This window comes from Sprattus sprattus (genome assembly GCF_963457725.1).
Source record: "Sprattus sprattus genome assembly, chromosome: 2".
Classification (NCBI taxonomy): Eukaryota; Metazoa; Chordata; class Actinopteri; order Clupeiformes; family Clupeidae; genus Sprattus; species Sprattus sprattus.
Window position 1 is genome coordinate 33,747,859 of NC_137921.1, and position 17,404 is coordinate 33,765,262.

At 41.7% G+C, this 17,404-nt stretch overlaps 1 protein-coding gene across 4 annotated transcripts in view; it reads right to left on the reverse strand.

The window, feature by feature from the left end:
• eps15l1a (epidermal growth factor receptor pathway substrate 15-like 1a) overlaps positions 1-17,404 on the reverse strand; it is a 30,607-nt gene that overhangs the window by 10,021 nt on the left and 3,182 nt on the right. For 2 of the 4 annotated variants that reach the window (XM_080860423.1, XM_080860425.1), the window contains exons 6-21: positions 16,220-16,285; positions 15,777-15,902; positions 15,614-15,673; positions 15,127-15,369; positions 14,685-14,842; positions 14,213-14,369; positions 13,925-13,987; positions 12,872-12,957; positions 11,711-11,783; positions 10,931-11,092; positions 10,247-10,444; positions 8,174-8,338; positions 6,510-6,615; positions 6,002-6,052; positions 5,305-5,441; positions 5,097-5,160 (exon numbers count right to left, since the gene is read on the reverse strand). In XM_080860423.1, the coding sequence (XP_080716549.1) occupies positions 5,097-5,160; positions 5,305-5,441; positions 6,002-6,052; positions 6,510-6,615; positions 8,174-8,338; positions 10,247-10,444; positions 10,931-11,092; positions 11,711-11,783; positions 12,872-12,957; positions 13,925-13,987; positions 14,213-14,369; positions 14,685-14,842; positions 15,127-15,369; positions 15,614-15,673; positions 15,777-15,902; positions 16,220-16,285 (1,915 nt within the window). Of the gene's footprint in view, positions 1-5,069; positions 5,161-5,304; positions 5,442-6,001; positions 6,053-6,509; positions 6,616-8,173; positions 8,339-10,246; positions 10,445-10,930; positions 11,093-11,710; positions 11,784-12,871; positions 12,958-13,924; positions 13,988-14,212; positions 14,370-14,684; positions 14,843-15,126; positions 15,370-15,613; positions 15,674-15,776; positions 15,903-16,219; positions 16,286-17,404 lie in introns of all 4 variants that reach the window. The other 2 variants (XM_080860422.1, XM_080860424.1) reach the window with 1 other exon arrangement.

Here is a 17,404-nt window from a genome sequence, read left to right on the forward strand (position 1 = left end):
GTATATGATGCCGGAGTTAAATAAAGGCAGGCTATTCATAAAATACGTCAATGTGTCAGTAGTATGAACAGTTGAGACATTGACTCCGTGGGGCTCAGGTCGTTTGGACAAATATTTTAATTGCTGTCGCTCGTGCTGGTTCTCTGGCAGTAGGCTACTTACTTTCAAGGAAAGGATCTGTACCTTTGACAGTGGCTGTTGTTCATATATGGATATAACAATGAAACAGGAAACGCTAGGTCCAGAAATGTTAGTTTCCGGAGCTGATGTCGTATGGAATTGATGTCGTAGTGGGCCAATCACGGCCAAGGAGTATCCGTCGCCATGAGCGGACCGACAGAAATTTTTGCGGGGACACGGAGAGCTGTCCGACGGCTCTGGAGAGCACGGAGAGGGCGTTTCAGCTACCTGAGAAGGCGTTCCAGCTACCTGAAGGCGTTCCTATGTGCCCAAAAACGTGTCGTACGGAGTACCATAAAAAAGCCTTAAAGCAAGATACACTTTCCCTGTATTTGATGGGGATGGTAGCGCAAGAAGAAGGACATTTTGGTAAGTGGAGGTATCCCTGTAACATCAACTATTTACAAAGAAAGTTAAAAGTTGTAAAGAGTTCCTCTAAACCTTGTTAAGATGACAGGATAATCCATTTAGTCCTCTATTGTGCAGAAGATTAAGAATGGAGACAAAATATTACAGTAGGCAAGAGATTTATCTGACTACCTTTAAAGTAGAGGCTGTAAGCGGTCAGAAGAAGTCTTCCTAAGGTTTCAAAGGGTGGCTATTTTTTCAGTGTTGTATCTGAAACTAAGGCAGTGGGGTGTGAAGACTGGCTGTCCAGAGCGTCCAGACGACATTTAGCAGACGCTTTTATCCAAAGCAACTTACAAGGGTGTATACACATTTTATTTTACATTTACACTGATGGCACACTGCACATCAGGAGCAATTAGGGGTTCAGTGTCTTGCTCAAGGACGCTTCGACAGGGTATTGAACTAGCAACCTTCTGATTACTAAACGACTTCTCTACCTCCTGTACTACTGTCTACAGCATTTCATTCATTTATTTTTTTAGCCACTCATTTTAGACTCATCAATGTTTTAATGTCTACTGTTGGCTACCGGACTAACAATAGACCTATAGCTTGTGCCTTGGTGCAAGATGGGTCTTTCAAAGTTTTTGTAAAGAAGGTAATAACTTCTTAATAACTTAAATCTTATTAGACAACCAAGCAGTCATGCTGCAGCTTAAAGACCGCCACCGTAATGTGACACGGGGAACTTTTTAAACCATCAGCTGTGGGAGTAATTTCCTGGAAAAAATAGATAAGGGTGTGTTTTTTTACCATTTAATTTCCATCTGCTTGCCACCAATACAACCCAGGCCACAAGTGTTTATCTTCAACTTCTTATCTGTGTACAGATCTGAGATGCTGACCTTGAAGCTGACTATGGATTACAAAGCAGCAAGTAAATACTTAAGTTGCAGACAGGAGATGCTGTTAACCATCCTTCAGCAAACACTGATTTTTTTCATTGAATTCACTGTCTTTTTTAATGATTTTCTAATAATTACAGTCCCAAAGATTGTGATTCCCATAGCCAGCCCTTCCTTTAGAACCCAAAAATATGTCTTATCCAGAAATACAGAAAAGGTCACATTACAAATGTTTCACCGTTCTACAGATAAGACACAAATCATTCCACAGATAAAAGATAAAAAGACGACAAAAAGTGTCATTTTTTTGGCAGCAACTTAACCAAAAGTCTCTCCCTTCTTTCATAAGACGGCCAGATGCAAACACGTCATGTGTGACCTGCCAGATAACTGCGACCTTTTGACCTCAATCTTTTACACAACTGAAACCAAATGCCTTCTTAAAAAATGCTAGTCTTGAACACAGTGTGAACAGAAATATAAGTATGACCTACTGGCAAAACTGCATGCTCAATGACTTGCTTCAAATGAGAGGCACTCCCATAAGGCATGAGCATGCACACAACCAACAGAGAATGTTGTTTCTGTCTCTTTTTTACCCTCAACCAGACAAACATTTGTTAACAGCTTTACCAGGAAATACCCTTTCACTCTCAAACAATCTAAGCTGTAAATAGTGGTGCAAGTCTTGATCTGAGATGATGCCTCTTCTCACCCACTGACAGAGAAGCACCCCACAGAGCATGTTAGTGTATAAAGGAGGACTACTGTTAATCTACTGAGTTTGGACTGGTTGAGAACCATGACCACTTCCTTTACGGCAGACCAGGATACAACTAGAAAATGCATTTCCTGAAGGAAATACCAGTGCATGAAATGCAAAAGTTAAGAAAGAACGAATAAAAGAAAAGTGAAAGAAGGAAGGAAGAAAGGAAAGAACAGTAAAAGAAGGAAAGAAGAGTTGAAGAAGGAAAGAAGAAAGGAAAGAAGAGTGAAGAAAGGAAAGAAGAGTGGAAGAAAGAAAGAAGAGTGGAAGAAGGAAAGAAAAGTGGAAGAAGTGAAGAAGAGCCGAAGAAGATAAGAAGAAAAGAAAGAAGAGTGAAAGAAGGAAAGAAGAAAAGAAAAAGGTAAGAAGAGTGGAAGAAGGGAAGAAGAAAGGAAAGAAGAGTGGATGAAGGAAAGAAGAGTAGAAAGAAGGAAAGAAGAAAGGAAAGAAGAGAGGGAGAAACAAAGTAAGGAAAGAAGAGTGAACAAGAGTGGCTCTGGATAAAGACAGTAAAGAGAGAGTGAAAATATTGAAAGAAGGAGAAAAAAAGAGTGAAGCAGAGAGATGGAGTGTGAGAGAAAGTAGAGTGAGAGTGATAGAGAGAAAAAAAAGTAGAGTATGGAAGGTGTCTATTAATATTCCTAGTAATACAGTTGAATGGAGAGGTACAGAGAGAAGAGGACCCTTGGAGGCTTGCAGCAGGTGTCAGTGAAGCACAGGTGCAAGCCAGTTTAATTACCCTATTATGATGTCATAATGGCCCAATGTAAGTCAATGGGAAAATTTAGATTCGTTTTTCTTTAATAACTTAAAAAGTATAAAGTTTAGAAAAGTGAAAAATACATAGCATAAGTGTCCTTTACAAGACCTACGCGACAAAGTTTGAATGAAGTTTCTACGTTAAGCGGTTCGGGCTGAATTAATCGCAGAAAAAGGTAACAAGAATAAGAAGAAGAAGAAGAAGCCTAGGAACTAGAAAATGCATTTCCTGAAGGAAATACCAGTGCATGAAATGCAAAGGTTAAGAAAGGAAGAAGAAAAGAAAGAAGAGTGAAAGAAGGAAAGAAGAAAGGAAAGAAGAGTGTAAGAAGAAAAGAAGAGTGAAGAAAGGAAAGAAAAGTGGAAGAAGGAAAGAAGAGTGGATGAAGGAAAAAAGAAAGGCAAGAAGAGTGGAAGAAGGAAAGACAAAAGGAAAGAAGAGTGAAGAAAGGAGAGAAGAGTGGAAGAGGGAAAGAAGAAAGGAAAGAAGAGTGAAAGAAGGAAAGAAGAAAAGAAAGAAGAGTGAAGAAAGGAAAGAAGAGTGGAAGAAGGAAAGAAGAAAAGAAAGAAGAGTGAAATAATGAAAGAAGAAAGGAAAGAAGAGTGAAGGAAGGAAAGAAGAGTGGAAGAAGGAAATAAGGAAAGAAAGAAGAAGGAAAGAAGAAAGGAAAGAAGAGTGTAAGAAGGAAAGAAGAGTGAAGAAAGGAAAGAAAAGTGGAAGAAGGAAAGAAGAGTGGATGAAGGAAAAAAGAAAGGCAAGAAGAGTGGAAGAAGGAAAGAAAAATGGAAGAAGAAAATAAGAAAGGAAAGAAGAGTGGAAGAAGGAAAGAAGAGTGAACAAGAGTGGCTCTGGATGAAGAGATAAAGAGAGAGTGAAAATATTGAAAAAAGGAGATAAAAATGGAGTGAAGAAGAGAGATTGAGTGTGAGAGAAAGTTGACAGAGAGAAAGATGGAGAGATGGAGAGAAAAAAAAATAGAGAATGGATGGTGTCTTAATGTTCCTAGTTACAGTTAAATTGAGAGGGACAGAGAGAGAAGAGGTTCTTTGGATTTGGCACAGGTGTCAGTGAAGCATACTAAGGCAGAAGGCAGTAACTTCTATTTTAAAGCTCAGTGGTATGATAACAATGGAATAATGACCCTATTAATTAATCAGTAGTAATACTATTTCATTTATCACAATTACCAATACAATGATTATCACACACACACACACACCATTGAATTATCACATTAAGCACATAAAACAATGAACTTGAATTGTCACATGAAACACATAAAACATCTATGTCAGTCCATTGGGGTGTGTGTGTGTGTGTGTGTGTGTGTGTGTGTGTGTGTGTGTGTGTGTGTGTGTGTGTGAGAGAGAGAGAGAGAGAGAGAGAACGATAGAGAATGAGGCCCATTTTCCCCCTCCACATGCCCCCGCTCGCCAAGCGAAGTTACCCGATTTAGATGCACCTTTTTCGGACTAGCCACAGGCACTGGGTGGGGGAATAGCCCGATAGCTTAGCATATCTGCCAGGCAATTCTAATGGTAATGCTACCTAGCTTGGTATGCTAACTGTCGGTAGCCTATACATCGTGAAATCAACCAAAATACTGATGTCACTGGCTTTAATTTGATAATGGCATGTTAGTAGTACATTTAATATCAGTACATTTGTTTAATTACTGCTGATATTTTACAAATACGTCAAAAACTCATTTTTGACCAAACTTGAAGTTACGGTCTTTTGCCTTAGCACGGCAGAGTAAAGCACAGGTGCAAGCCAGTTTAAAGACCCTATTATGATGTCATAATGGCCCAATGTAAGTCAATGGGAGAAATTTATATTCGTTTTTCTTTAATATCTTAAAAAGTATAAAGTTTAGAAAAGTGAAAAATACATAGCATAAGTGTCGTTTACAAGACCTACGCGACAAAGTTTGAATGAAGTTTCTACGTTAAGTGGTTCGGGCTGAATTAATCGCAGAAAAAGGTAACAAGAATAAGAAGAAGAAGAAGCCTAGGAATAACAATACAGGGCATTTCATGCACTGTAATAACAATACAGGGCATTTCATGCACTGTAATAATCTGGTGAGCCACTACACATAACATACCAGGTGTGAAAGCAGCCAAACTCGTACCTGGGCCTTTTAATTTGGGGCTGGTAGAGGTGAAGGGGTCATTGCTTGTGAACTGGCACGCCTGCTGAGAAAAGCAAACACAGGGAAAACTGTCATGGCACAGAAAGGCACAGAAAATCAATCAAGCTCAGTTCAGTAATCACAAACATGTCGGCAGATACAACACCGTGGTGAAAAAAAGCACACAGAGTACTAGGTTCACTTTTACCTTTGTGGGAAGCGTGGCACTTTTGCTGAAAGGATCGGGGGCACCAAAGGGATCCACCTTAACCGGCTTCTTGAAGAAGTCATCTGATGTAGTCTTGAAGGGGTCACTCTCTTTGAAAGGGTCTCCCCCAAAGGGATCTAGATGGGAAGAGATGGATACCTCTGTTTTATTTGATTTCTCCTCGTGCTTAGTGAAATTCTAAAAGACAGACCTAAGAAGAAGCTGATGCATAGACTCATGTTACACAGCAAACCAAACACTGTCAGATCTGTAGTGCATCAAATCTGAAGACCTTGGGTCAATTCCTTTATGAATACATAGCACACATATTTTATCACATCCATTTGTCAACAGAACACACGTAATGGCCTAGCCTATTTTTACAGAGAAAGTGAGAACACATTATACCAATACTTCACATCTCCACTTCTGCACAGAATTACCTGCTTCGCTTTTTAAATAGTCTTTTGATTATCAGTTCTTCAGCATACTGACTTCTCATATTGTTGAGTTTGGGGAACTGAAATCACTAATATTACAAAAGAGGGAAGTTGATTGGCAGCGTTATTGAACCTTGCCGTTCAGGTCATTGGCAGTGCATGGCAGAGGCAAGCACACTCATGTTGAAGAAGCTGCGGAAAAATGCATTCCAACTCGGGCAGATCAAGAGCAGTTCTGAATAATTGTGTATAAATACCTGTGGTGGTGGGTGGCTGCTTTGCAAACGGATCATTCTGGAAAGGGTCTCCTACGAGAGGGTGGCCAGAAAAAGCACGAGGGGAGAGTAGGTATCAGTAGCCATGCCAGAGGACAAAGGGAAAGCTGAATTCCAAGAGAACCAAAACCATTTGGGGAAAATAGATATTCATATCTCTACATTTGTGTTCAGGGGGCCGGTTGCCAAATGGTTATGGAATCCAAGTCAACTCATGCAAGTATGGAAGGGAGGGATCAAACAAACAAGACTGCAGTCAGTCAGGCTGAGGTCTACATACACATATCCCTGGACACCTCTTATGATCTTAGCAGATACAAGGAAAAAGATGAAGAGGCACAAGAAAAATCAAGTGGAGAGAAAGAGAGAGAGAGAGAGACAGATGGAGAGAGAGGGAGAGAGAGAGAGACAGAGAGAGAGAGAGAGAGAAAGAAAGAGAGACAGAGAGAGAGAGATAGAAAGAGAGACAGAGAGGGTGATAGAGCAGCACCTTTGAAAGGATCTGTTTTGAAGGGGTCCTCTGAGTGGAAGGGGTCTGTGTGCATCTCCTGGGGGTTGCTATTGAACACAGATGTCTTCACCTTGAAGGGGTCCTCCTACAAAAAGAGGCAAGACCATTTGTTAAGTCTAGGCTGAAAACCCACAGTTTATTTACATTCGTCTGATACAATTTGCCTTCCAGGAAAGCATTACCAGAAACAGTTTCACCTTCATTTCGTCTGTTCATTCAGTCTGCCAAAAAGAAAAAAAAAAAGAAAAAAATCCCCAGCTGACAAACATGTCTGCCGTCAAAAAATATATTTTGGTGGAAAATGATTTCAATAATGGGCCACTTCAGCTGATAGAGCTGCACAGGTCTGAGGAAACTGAGGCAGGAATGTCCATCTGAAGCAGAACACCAACCAGTGAGACCCTGGGGTTGAATTTCAGTTTAATAACACGCAGGCAATTTTCATTCTCCTGCAATTTGCAGTTCTCATTCTGAGTGGGCCCATTAGACTCAGCTGGTCCAAATGAAAAGGCTTCTCAAAAAGAAACAGTCTCCACCGGTCTCTAGAGGTGTCAGGTGTCGTCCCTCCCTCCCTCCACCTCCCCCTCCTAGCCCTGAACGTGGCTTCACATGCCAGGCGGCCCTCGCTATGAAAATGTGGCGTGTTGCATTTCATTAAAGCAGCCTTCTCATTTCAATAACAATCCTGACCCTAATCCCAGTTTGCTGCCATGACACAACTCAAAAGAAATGAATTAAGGGCACGAATGACTGGAGAGCAAAATCCCCTGGAAACGCACTGGTAATAAAGACTGGGATAATAAAAACACTAGCAGATTAAGTAACCCCGCCTCAGTGCGAATGAGCCTAATGAACTGCACGTTATGTGTTAGCTGTACAAGATGTGCAGGAAGAGAACGGAAAGATCAAAATCCCCATGGTAATTGCCTGCAAGGGTAACCAAGAGTACCTTTAAAATGGAGCAAATTAAATGAAGGAAATAATACCTGCACTGGAAAATGTTTTATAAAAATATCCTGATAATCTTCTCACTTCATGCAGCAATCTCAGCAGCTGGGTCCGATTTACCTCACAGGTGAATTTCATGCCATTTTGACAAGAGGCTCAATACATGACATGCAATGTGTTCATGACTTCTGGAGCTCATTACTGTACACAGATACCAGGAATTCTGGTTTTGACATTTTCATTCCAAACATGTGAATCTTGTTCAAAACCGTCGGCAAACATCTACAACCAAACCAAATCCCTTTTCCGTGATCTTTGCCGTGTCTGTAAACTCATAAGGTAATTTAAATTCACAAAGGTGTGGAACAGAACCAATGTTTGTGCTCCCTATGAAATAAACCCAGAGTAGCATTTATTGTGTTATAGGAGTTATATATTATAGGGGGCTGTGAGTTTGCTGCAATTCAAGTTAAGAATGAGTCAGGCCTCTGATGACTCATGTCGACCGTGCCATGCAACATCTCACTCCAAAGTTTAACTCTCTGTGCCCTCTTGTGCTTCCCCCGCCCCCTGCTTTGCGGATGTGATGTGCTGTAAGCACAGAGGTCACCACAGGGGCAAGTTGCATCCTGCAAAACCTGAGAGGGCGGTCGTCCACCACCCGCAAGAGGTCTTGAGGGGTCACAAGCACTTACCATGGCCCCGAAGCCACCATTCTCCCTCTCTGGGAAGCCCTCGCTCATATCGGCTAGGTTGGTCATGCTGCCCCCGTGGGTGCCGTTCAGGGTGCTGTTGTACTGCTCAATGCTCTTGGTCATCTCCTGTTGATTGTCTTGTATCTGGGAGAGCTTGCTGCGAGCCTTAACAACAAAGTTACAACCTGGTTAACACACATGCATCCTCCTGGCATTAACACATAAGACTGAGATAAGACAGTTTATTACAATCCGTTGCCACATCAATGGACCAAGCCAAGGTAAAATTAGCATTAGCGTCCTGACTAAAGACATGCGAGTCTTGAGTCTGCTGGGGATATGTTTGTTTCTAGTCATGTCCGCTGCTGTTATTTGCAATGTTGCCGAGTTGTTGTTGTTGTTGAATGCTGTCCATGGAGCAGGTATGTATAAGGCTCATATTGTCATAAACAAAATAAAAGTTTACAATAATAAAGATTACTAGAAAAGAAAATAATATAAAAAAATAAATACGCATGTATATTGCTGAGGTATTAACAATTTACAATTTACTAGTAACTAGTAGAACCACTAAAAGATCATCAAGAGTTCATCAGCCCCTCTCCTCAATGTTTCAGACAGAATGGCTTCTCAGGTAATGCAAGAGGCTTTTTCAGCCCTACTCTTGAGTGAAGGTGAATAAACTGACTTCACACCACGAGCCTTCTGCCCATTTGTCCTGAATGATCAAGTGAACCATATCATAACAGAGGTCTACAGGCCTGAGTGCTCCTCCACAAACATCAACCTTAAACTGCTGCTGGATCCCTTTACTCTCAAAACTGAAGAGTGTTTTTTGTATGATACGGTCAAAGGACTTGATACTAGGACTGACTGTGTGAAAGCAATAAGGTGTGACAGGTACAGACTGAGAAACCCTTCACACTTCATGGGTTTTCCTGTGTTAGAATTGTGTGAGGTGGCTTTTAAGAACTCTTAAAAGAAAGCTCTAAGATCCGTGTCTGCTGAGGATCTCCTCTCTAAGAAAAGGTGTCAAGGGAGTCAACCCGTTTCATGATGAAGCCAAAGTGACAGCCGTAATTCTGTAGTCAGCCGTCTTTCTGTAGGTATTCTGAGGAGTGCAGTGTCATCTTGCAAAGAGCGTGTGCATGTGAGTTGAGTTTCTGGTCGGTTAAGAAAAAAAAACATCCCTCACTTGTGCTAAAAAAGTGGGCCTGGAGAGCAGAAGCACAATTTTTGATTGTCTAATTCAGAAACTGACAGCAGGCACCCCGCCCAAGGAACAGGAAGGGTGTTGAGCACTCAAACATGAGAAAGTATGACAGGAGTGTGGTCGCATAATTACCCACTATATTTGGAACAACATTCTGATAATGATGAGAGTGAAGACAGATAAGCCAAATATGATGTTTCTAAATATTCAACATTGAGTGTTCAGTGCCAACATCATAGCAATAGTACTATCTTAATTAAACACTTGTGAAGGTCTCTATGATGGCCCATTTTCTGCAGTTGATTGACACATTAGTATAAAGGCACTTCATCTGCATGCCTACATACCCAGTAAGCATTCAGCCACGTCGACATGTGACACAATGCACACAATGCACATAATGCACATAATGCACATAATGACTTGCTTTTATATAATGACAAGCTTTTACATAATGACTAGCTTTTCCCCACAGCTGTTGTGTTAACTGTCCTGGTTTATAGGATTACTGGAGGTGAGCCATTTGATTCTTTGATTCACTTAATGCAGTGAAGTATGAACACTAACTTCTAAGAGACCGTTTAATATGTTTAGTGTGCACTACATCGTACTTGAGGAAATTTGCCCAAAGGGTACGGAGTCACAAAGTACTGGATGCTGTTATGGCACCCTCTACTGGGAATATCAGGTCATTCTAGTGATCTCTCCACAACCATACTTAATGGACAAGTCAGTGAGAGATTCATTATGCAAAGCAAATCTCGATTGTAACGCTTAATCTGCACAACGCTGGTTTTCCGGCACCATGCAGTCGTTACGGGTTGGGCAGGCCCAGGGCTCAGCTCCTGGGCGCGGCTCACCTGGTTGATCTCATCCTGCGTGGCCTTGAGGGACTTGATGATGGTCTCCAGCTGCAGCTTCCCAGCCTGGAGGCTCTGCTCCAGCTGGCTCTCTTCCTGCTGCAGCCGGCTCAGTTCGGTTTTGGCCCGGTCCAGCTCCTCCTCTTGGCTCTGCAGGTCCGTCTCCTGGGAGTGGATCTGAGTCTGCAGCGAGGAGATCTAGCGCCCCCATGGGGGAGAGGATGGAGACACAGCAGAGGAGAGGCAATGGTGTCAGAGAGATGAGAGAGAAGAGAGGAAGCAGGAGATTAACAATAAAGTAGAATCCTGAGTCAGATTTAGCCTCTTGACGTTTAAGGACATTATTGATTACTTAGCTGGGATATCACATTAGCATCCTGGCTATAAAATGCACTAAACACACACAAATGCTATACATAATCCTTTCATCCCTGAGTAAAGTTTTTATTTTTCCCAAAGCTCCAATACTAACTGGAAACATCACAATGTTGGAGTAGCCTATTTCACTCTGGCAGGGGGACTGCCAATGGAAACTAGCCTTTTGGCTATAATTGGGTGCATTTACATTTTAATATTCATGAATGTAAAATGTCCCTCTTGATCAAATGAACAAATTGATTGATTGATTGATTGATTGAGTATTAAGTGTCAACAGCAGCCATTTAGCCACTCTGCCAGCCTCACCATCTGGGACTCCTCCTGGCACTTCTGCCTCACGTCGTTGAGCATGTCCTCCAACTTGGCCTTCTGCTGGTCCATCTCCTCCAGTCGGTCCTGGGCGTCCTGCTTCTGGGCCTCCAGCTCTTGCAGGCTGCACGTCTCACGGTCCAGGTCATTCTGCATCTCCTGCAGGTCCACACACACACACACACACATGTACACATACACACACACACACAGACACAGACACAGACACAGACACAGACACACACACACACACACAGACACACACAAGGATGCAAATACACAGAAACACAAAAGAGTACTGTAAGACTTCATGTCCATGTTTGAATTCAAAATGACTTAAATATATATAAAAATATCAATGTAGTTAGCTATTAATGGCACATTGTTCAACTAATACATTTCAACACTGTGATGTCAACACTCCCAACTTATAACTAACTCTTAGCTATCTGGGACGTACACCCATCTCCTGAATCATACAACTGGCAGGCCAGTTTGGCTTAAGTATACTTTATTGAACGCACTACTGGTAAAAAAGAAATGTACCAGATGAATCAATGACATTATAATTAATAGCTAATACTGATCCATCACAATTAGTCAAGTCCTTTTATGATATTGTCTGATATCATCTAAAACAGTGTTTCCCAAACTTTGTACAGTCCTGTACCCCTTCAGACATCCAATCTCCAGCTATGTAGCATAGACTCTATAATAACTACATCACTACATCAAAGTCAAGCCTATTTCGGTGCAGAAGGTATGCAGTGTCCTAACCTGAACCTCAGTGGTCTTATGCCTGATGGCTTCTTCTGTCTCTCTGATCTCTTGCTCCAGACTGTACTTCTCTCTGAGGAAAACATCAAGCCAAAACAATTAATTCCTTCCTGCTTGTAATATTCACAATCATCATGGTGTCCCATTCTTGCCTCCTCCACACAGACCAAACCAAACCAAACCGAACGGAAAGAAGGGACAGAAACAGAAACCAAAACAGAAAGTGTGACTCCATAATAAAAGGGTTACCTGAGGGTCTCCCAGTGTGTTAAAGCAAGTGTGCTGAGGCAGCATGAGGAGTAAGTGGTGGAAACAAAAGATTGATAAAATCACACGATCAAGGAGCGCCTCAGAGGACCACAGAGGTCAGATGGGGGAAAGCGAGGATGGGGGGCAGTGGGGGGAGGGGGTGGGCGGTGAGGAGAGGAATGCAAAATCAGATCACCAAGATCTCATCCACCACCGATGTCTCCTCGGTTACCTGTCTCTTCCTTTCAGGCGTGCTTTTTATCAGCAGCACTCTACAAGGTTTTCAAAGGAGCACTCTCACTTTGGGCCAAAATAAGGCAACTCAAAACAAAACAAACTCAACAAACAACAACATGGACAGGAGGAGGCATCTGAACATGAAGGAATGGAGAAGCAACTGTTTTCTGGAAAAGAGGTCAATGTAAGTAAATAAACATATTTTCTGCTACTCTTAACATCTGATACTGAATGTCATTCGTGTCAAAGTATTTTCAGGTCAGTCTCTCAACATCTTTGAAAAAGAGTGGATTGTGTCTAACTGAAACTAGAGTGCGATCTATAGTGGCTGAAGTGCTGTGTGTAATAGAAGTAAAGTGACAAAAATGAAATATAATTATATTATTAATATAAGAAAAATTAACACAAATGCTTGAGAAAATGCATGTATCAATTCCATGTAATTAAGTGCATTGCACTTATGTTTGAAAAACATCAACTAATTTTGTGACGGCAATATTCGTACATGCTGTTATAGCCAGTAGATAGATATATACTTTATTAATCGCATGGGGAAATTCAGGAGTGTCTGTAATAACAATCTATTTTACAAAAGCTTCACCATTAAAAAGACACACGATTTTCCGAAAGCTAATCTGCTGTGTTTATTGACACACGCTGGAGAGAAAGACTTACCTCTGTAGCTGGGCGATCTCCTGGCTGATGTCGTCGAGCTCTTTGATGCCTGTGAATTCACCTGACCCTACCGAGCTGGAGCTGTCCTGTGAGCGAAAAGAGGAGGAGGATGAGGAAGAGGAGACTGAGCCAGAGGAAGGAGCGCTACAGCCCCAACACCACCACCAGGACATACGTACACCACCCAAAAAGGAGGTTGGAGGTTGGGGGGGATAATAGAAACGGGTGTCACCAGCACACAGGAGGAGGGAGTGGATGCACACAGGCAAACACATCTGCCCCATCTCACACCATACACTGGGAAGGCAGGAGAGCACACAGCCAGGGGTCACAGAGCACCGACTCAGGCTTTTGGCACAAATGCTTTTCAGAAAAACAAGGGCCTCAGCTAATGAGCCAGAGAAAGCATTTGTTTTTTTTCAGTTGTCATTTACATACCCATAACTTGAAAATTATTTGCTGATAATAGTGACACAACCCAGAGCATCAGCCGCAGTAAAATTAGAATAGAGAAAAGAGAGGGTTTCTCTTAAGATCTTGGTCATCTCATACTGTTTAGATTTCACAGGCCTAACACTGAGACGAAAGATGAATTGTCAATAGAATGCCGAGACACAGTCAACAGTCCTTGGAATGCTATGTACAAACTCCTGATTCAAGTGCACACATTCAAATGTATTAAGATCTCTTAAGTCTACATTCTATGACTGGAAGTGTCGTATATAAGAGGTCAGCCTACTTCAAGTGATTCAACAGAAGACCACAAAAGAAGCCAAATGCATTTCAAACTTTGATATACTGGCCAAAATAAATAAAATAATACAGTTGATGAAATAATGGAATTCAGCTCAAGTAACCTCTTTGTCATCACTCAAATAACTCAAGTCGTCAAGAATAAAGAGGTTTGATAGAAATTCTAACATCTTTCAACAAGTTGAAGTTCAAGTCAAAACAGTAAAAAGATGAGACCTTCTCAAAACTCAAAGATTTAAAAATGAAAAACCATGACATCAACAAAGTGTCAAACCACACAGACAAGATCAATTGACTTACACGCCGCATCTCTGAAAGAGCAGCCACTTCAGATCCCACGGGTGTCATGTATCCAGACAGACTCTGCAGGGAAATGGAGAGATGGCCATTTTAGCAGTAAAGAGAACATAATATAATTGCAGAAGGTTATTCTGGGAACTAAAAAGGCTGGAGGCAAGACTCGCTGAGACCAGAACAAACGGCAGCAATTTAGTTCCTTTTCAAAACCTACACAATAGCCAGCTGTTCACCGCATTTAGATGTGAACTGTCAAACGGGGTAAGGGCAGACTGGTTAAATGGTACACACCGGTACAGGAGTGCTTCGCTCAGACGGTGGCATCATCTCTGCGCTGAGAGCCTGTGGCGGGTCGAGGCCCTTACTGACTTTCTGCTGGATGAAGTGCATGGCCAAGGCAAACTGCTCGCGCGTCAACTTCCCCATCTGCCGAGTGTCCGCTAAGCCCCTGTGGACAGAGACACAGACTTCATTTAAACTGCCATGTTCTCATGTTCTCTTCTCCTGTGACCATGTTCACGAGTTGAGCAATGGTGGCTGATTCAAAAACTCATGCAATCTTCTCAAAAGTGTCATCCTTCTTGCTGAGCTAGGTCACACCCCCCCCCCCCCTCTTAATAATAGTATTCCTTAATAATAACCTACAAACATTAACACTGGAAGCGGACAAACAACTTCAATTGGAAGTGAAAGTGACTATTTCATGAAAGAGGACTTGCAACACCTGTGCAGGCCCTCATCTCTTATCGAAACGCAATCTCACCATATATGAGCCAGCATGTTCTGAGGGAGTCCTGACTGCATGAAGATGTCTTTGACTTCAAGGCCACTCACAAACCCATCAAGGTCATTGTCTGTTTTTAGGAAGATGTCATCATAGCGCCCTCTGTCTGCCGCAGAGACTACCCAGTTCACCGAGTGCTGCTTGCAAAGACAACATTGCACAATCAGACAGCATTCCTATACCTTTCAGAAGGATAGCTTGACTCCTTAAAGCTAAAACTAAACAAAAAATAAGGTAGGTAAAATAAAACATATTTTGATGGGAGTAATCCAGAAATATAGATAAATACTAGCTGTATCACATTCTATTGAATGTGTATCACGTCAGATCGTGCCTGAGCTTCAATTTTGATTAAATTTCACAAATGATACAACACAGTGGGTAAACCACTGAGTGTCCTGTCGCACGCCCTCTGGTGTACCTGCGAAGACTTAAGAGTGTGTTTGGGGGAGAGGCTGCCCACACTGTTGAGTGAGTTCATGCTTCCGTGGGAGGGGGTGGAGCGCAGGCTGTCTTTGGGTGGTGGGGGGCTAGCAGGCAGCCCAGGGACCGTTCCCGGCAGGGAACTGACAGACTTCTTCCTCTTAGAGGGGGGGATGAGAGAGGATGGCAGGACTGAGGGCACAGGCTCCTTCTCAAGGGCTCGGTACACCAGGTGCATGGCCTACCGTACACAGAACACAGGGCACTTTAAAGGATCACGAAGGATTATATGCCCTTATCATAAATAACACACATTCACTAATGTCATTTTACCCATGAGGAAATGTTCATTTTACCCTCTTTACACATTCAGCCATGGCGGACAGGTACTCTAGCAATATAATACTGGCTTGAAGGCTGATGATGATAAGATAAGTGTATCAGTGTGAATCAAAATTTAAATATGCTATATACATAGATCTTACCACTGCAAATTCATCTCTGTCCAGGTGTCCATCTTTATCAATGTCACTGAGGTCCCAAACCTTGATTAATCATAACATTACATGTGTTTTTAATTAAATAATTTGTTTTCATTACGATGAATATGGATACAACATATTTAAAAGAAATAGTATAATTATGTACCTTTCCCAGCACATCCAGAGGTAGTTTTGAGTTCATAAGAACAGGCTTTACTTTGTCTCCAGAAAGGAGTCCATTCACTGGTGCAAGGCTTTCAAATATGCCATCAAACTTACTCTTTTCTTCAGACTACAGACAGAAAAGGAAAAGAAGAATCAGTGAGGGCGTAGGGAGTCAGCAGATTAAGGTGTAAGTTCACCTCCTGCATCGGCCTTGCAAGATTCAGAATGATTTTAAACAGTAGATGGTATGTTAAGCCATTTTCAACCCACGAAATGCAGATTTTTATAAAAATCGGAAATGTTGTCAATATTAACACCAGAATTGATGTGTTTTGTCACAGTTCAGTCATATAATTTAGTTAACAGCTGAGCACACACATCTTAGTGTGCACTTACACTTTAACCATCATGCAATCATAATTTTGAACAAATGAAATGACTCACCCTCACAATCCAATGGCTTTCACTTGAAGCAGGTACTGTAGTGAGTGATGGACTGCTTGTGTCCTTCTGCCAATAAATAAATGCACATTGCAGAACCTCAGACAGTGTCAACACTATTTTATTCATAATTGGCTTTCCTCTTTTTCAACTATATATATCACCTTTATCAACTGACCACAGTGGAAGCTGGTGATACGACATACAGCCGCGGAAAAAATTAAGAGACCACTTCAAAATTATCAGTTTCTCTGGTTTTACTATTTATTGGTATGTGTTAAAGTAAAATTAACATTTTTGTTTCATTCTATTACCTACTGACAACATTCCTACCAAATTTAAAATAAAAATATTGTCATTTAGAGCATTTATTTGCAGAAAAATGACAATTGGTCAAAATAGCAAAAAAGATGTAGTGTTTTCAGATCTTGAATAATGCCAAGAAAACTATTTCTTATTCATTTTTAAACAACACAATACTAATGTTATACCTTAGGAAGGGTTCAGAAATCAATATTTTGTGGAATAACCTTGATTTACAATAACAGCTTTCATGTGTCTTGGCATGCTCTCCACCATTCTTTCACATTGCCGTTTGGTGACTTTATACCACTCCTGGCGCAAACATTCAAGCAGCTTGGCTTTGTTTGATGGCTTTTGACCTTCCATCTTCCTCTTGATCATATTCAAGAGGTTTTTAATGGGATTCAGGTATGGGAATAGGGCTGGCCATGACAGGGTCCTGATGTGGTGGTCCTTCATCCACACCTTCACTGACCTGGCTGCGTGGCATGGAGCATTGTTCTGCTGGAAAAAACACTCCACAGAGTTGGAGAACATTGTCAGAGCAAAAGGAAGCAAGTTTTTCTTGCAGGACAACAGTGTACTTTGCCTGGCTGAGGTTAGTAAAATACCATAAGGATTGAACCAAAGACGACTGGAGGTAATCTTCTCTGATGAGTCCAATTTTCAACTTTGCCCAACAAATGGTCGTCTGATGGTTACACAGAGACCAGGAGAGGCCTACAAGCCACCTACTGTGAAATTTGGTGGAGGATCGGTGATGATCTGGGGGTGCTTCAGCAAGGGTGGAATCGGGCAGATTTGTCTTTGTGAAGGACGCATGAATCAAGCCAAGTACAAAGTTGTCCTGGAAGAAAACTTGCTTCCTTTTGCTCTGACAATGTT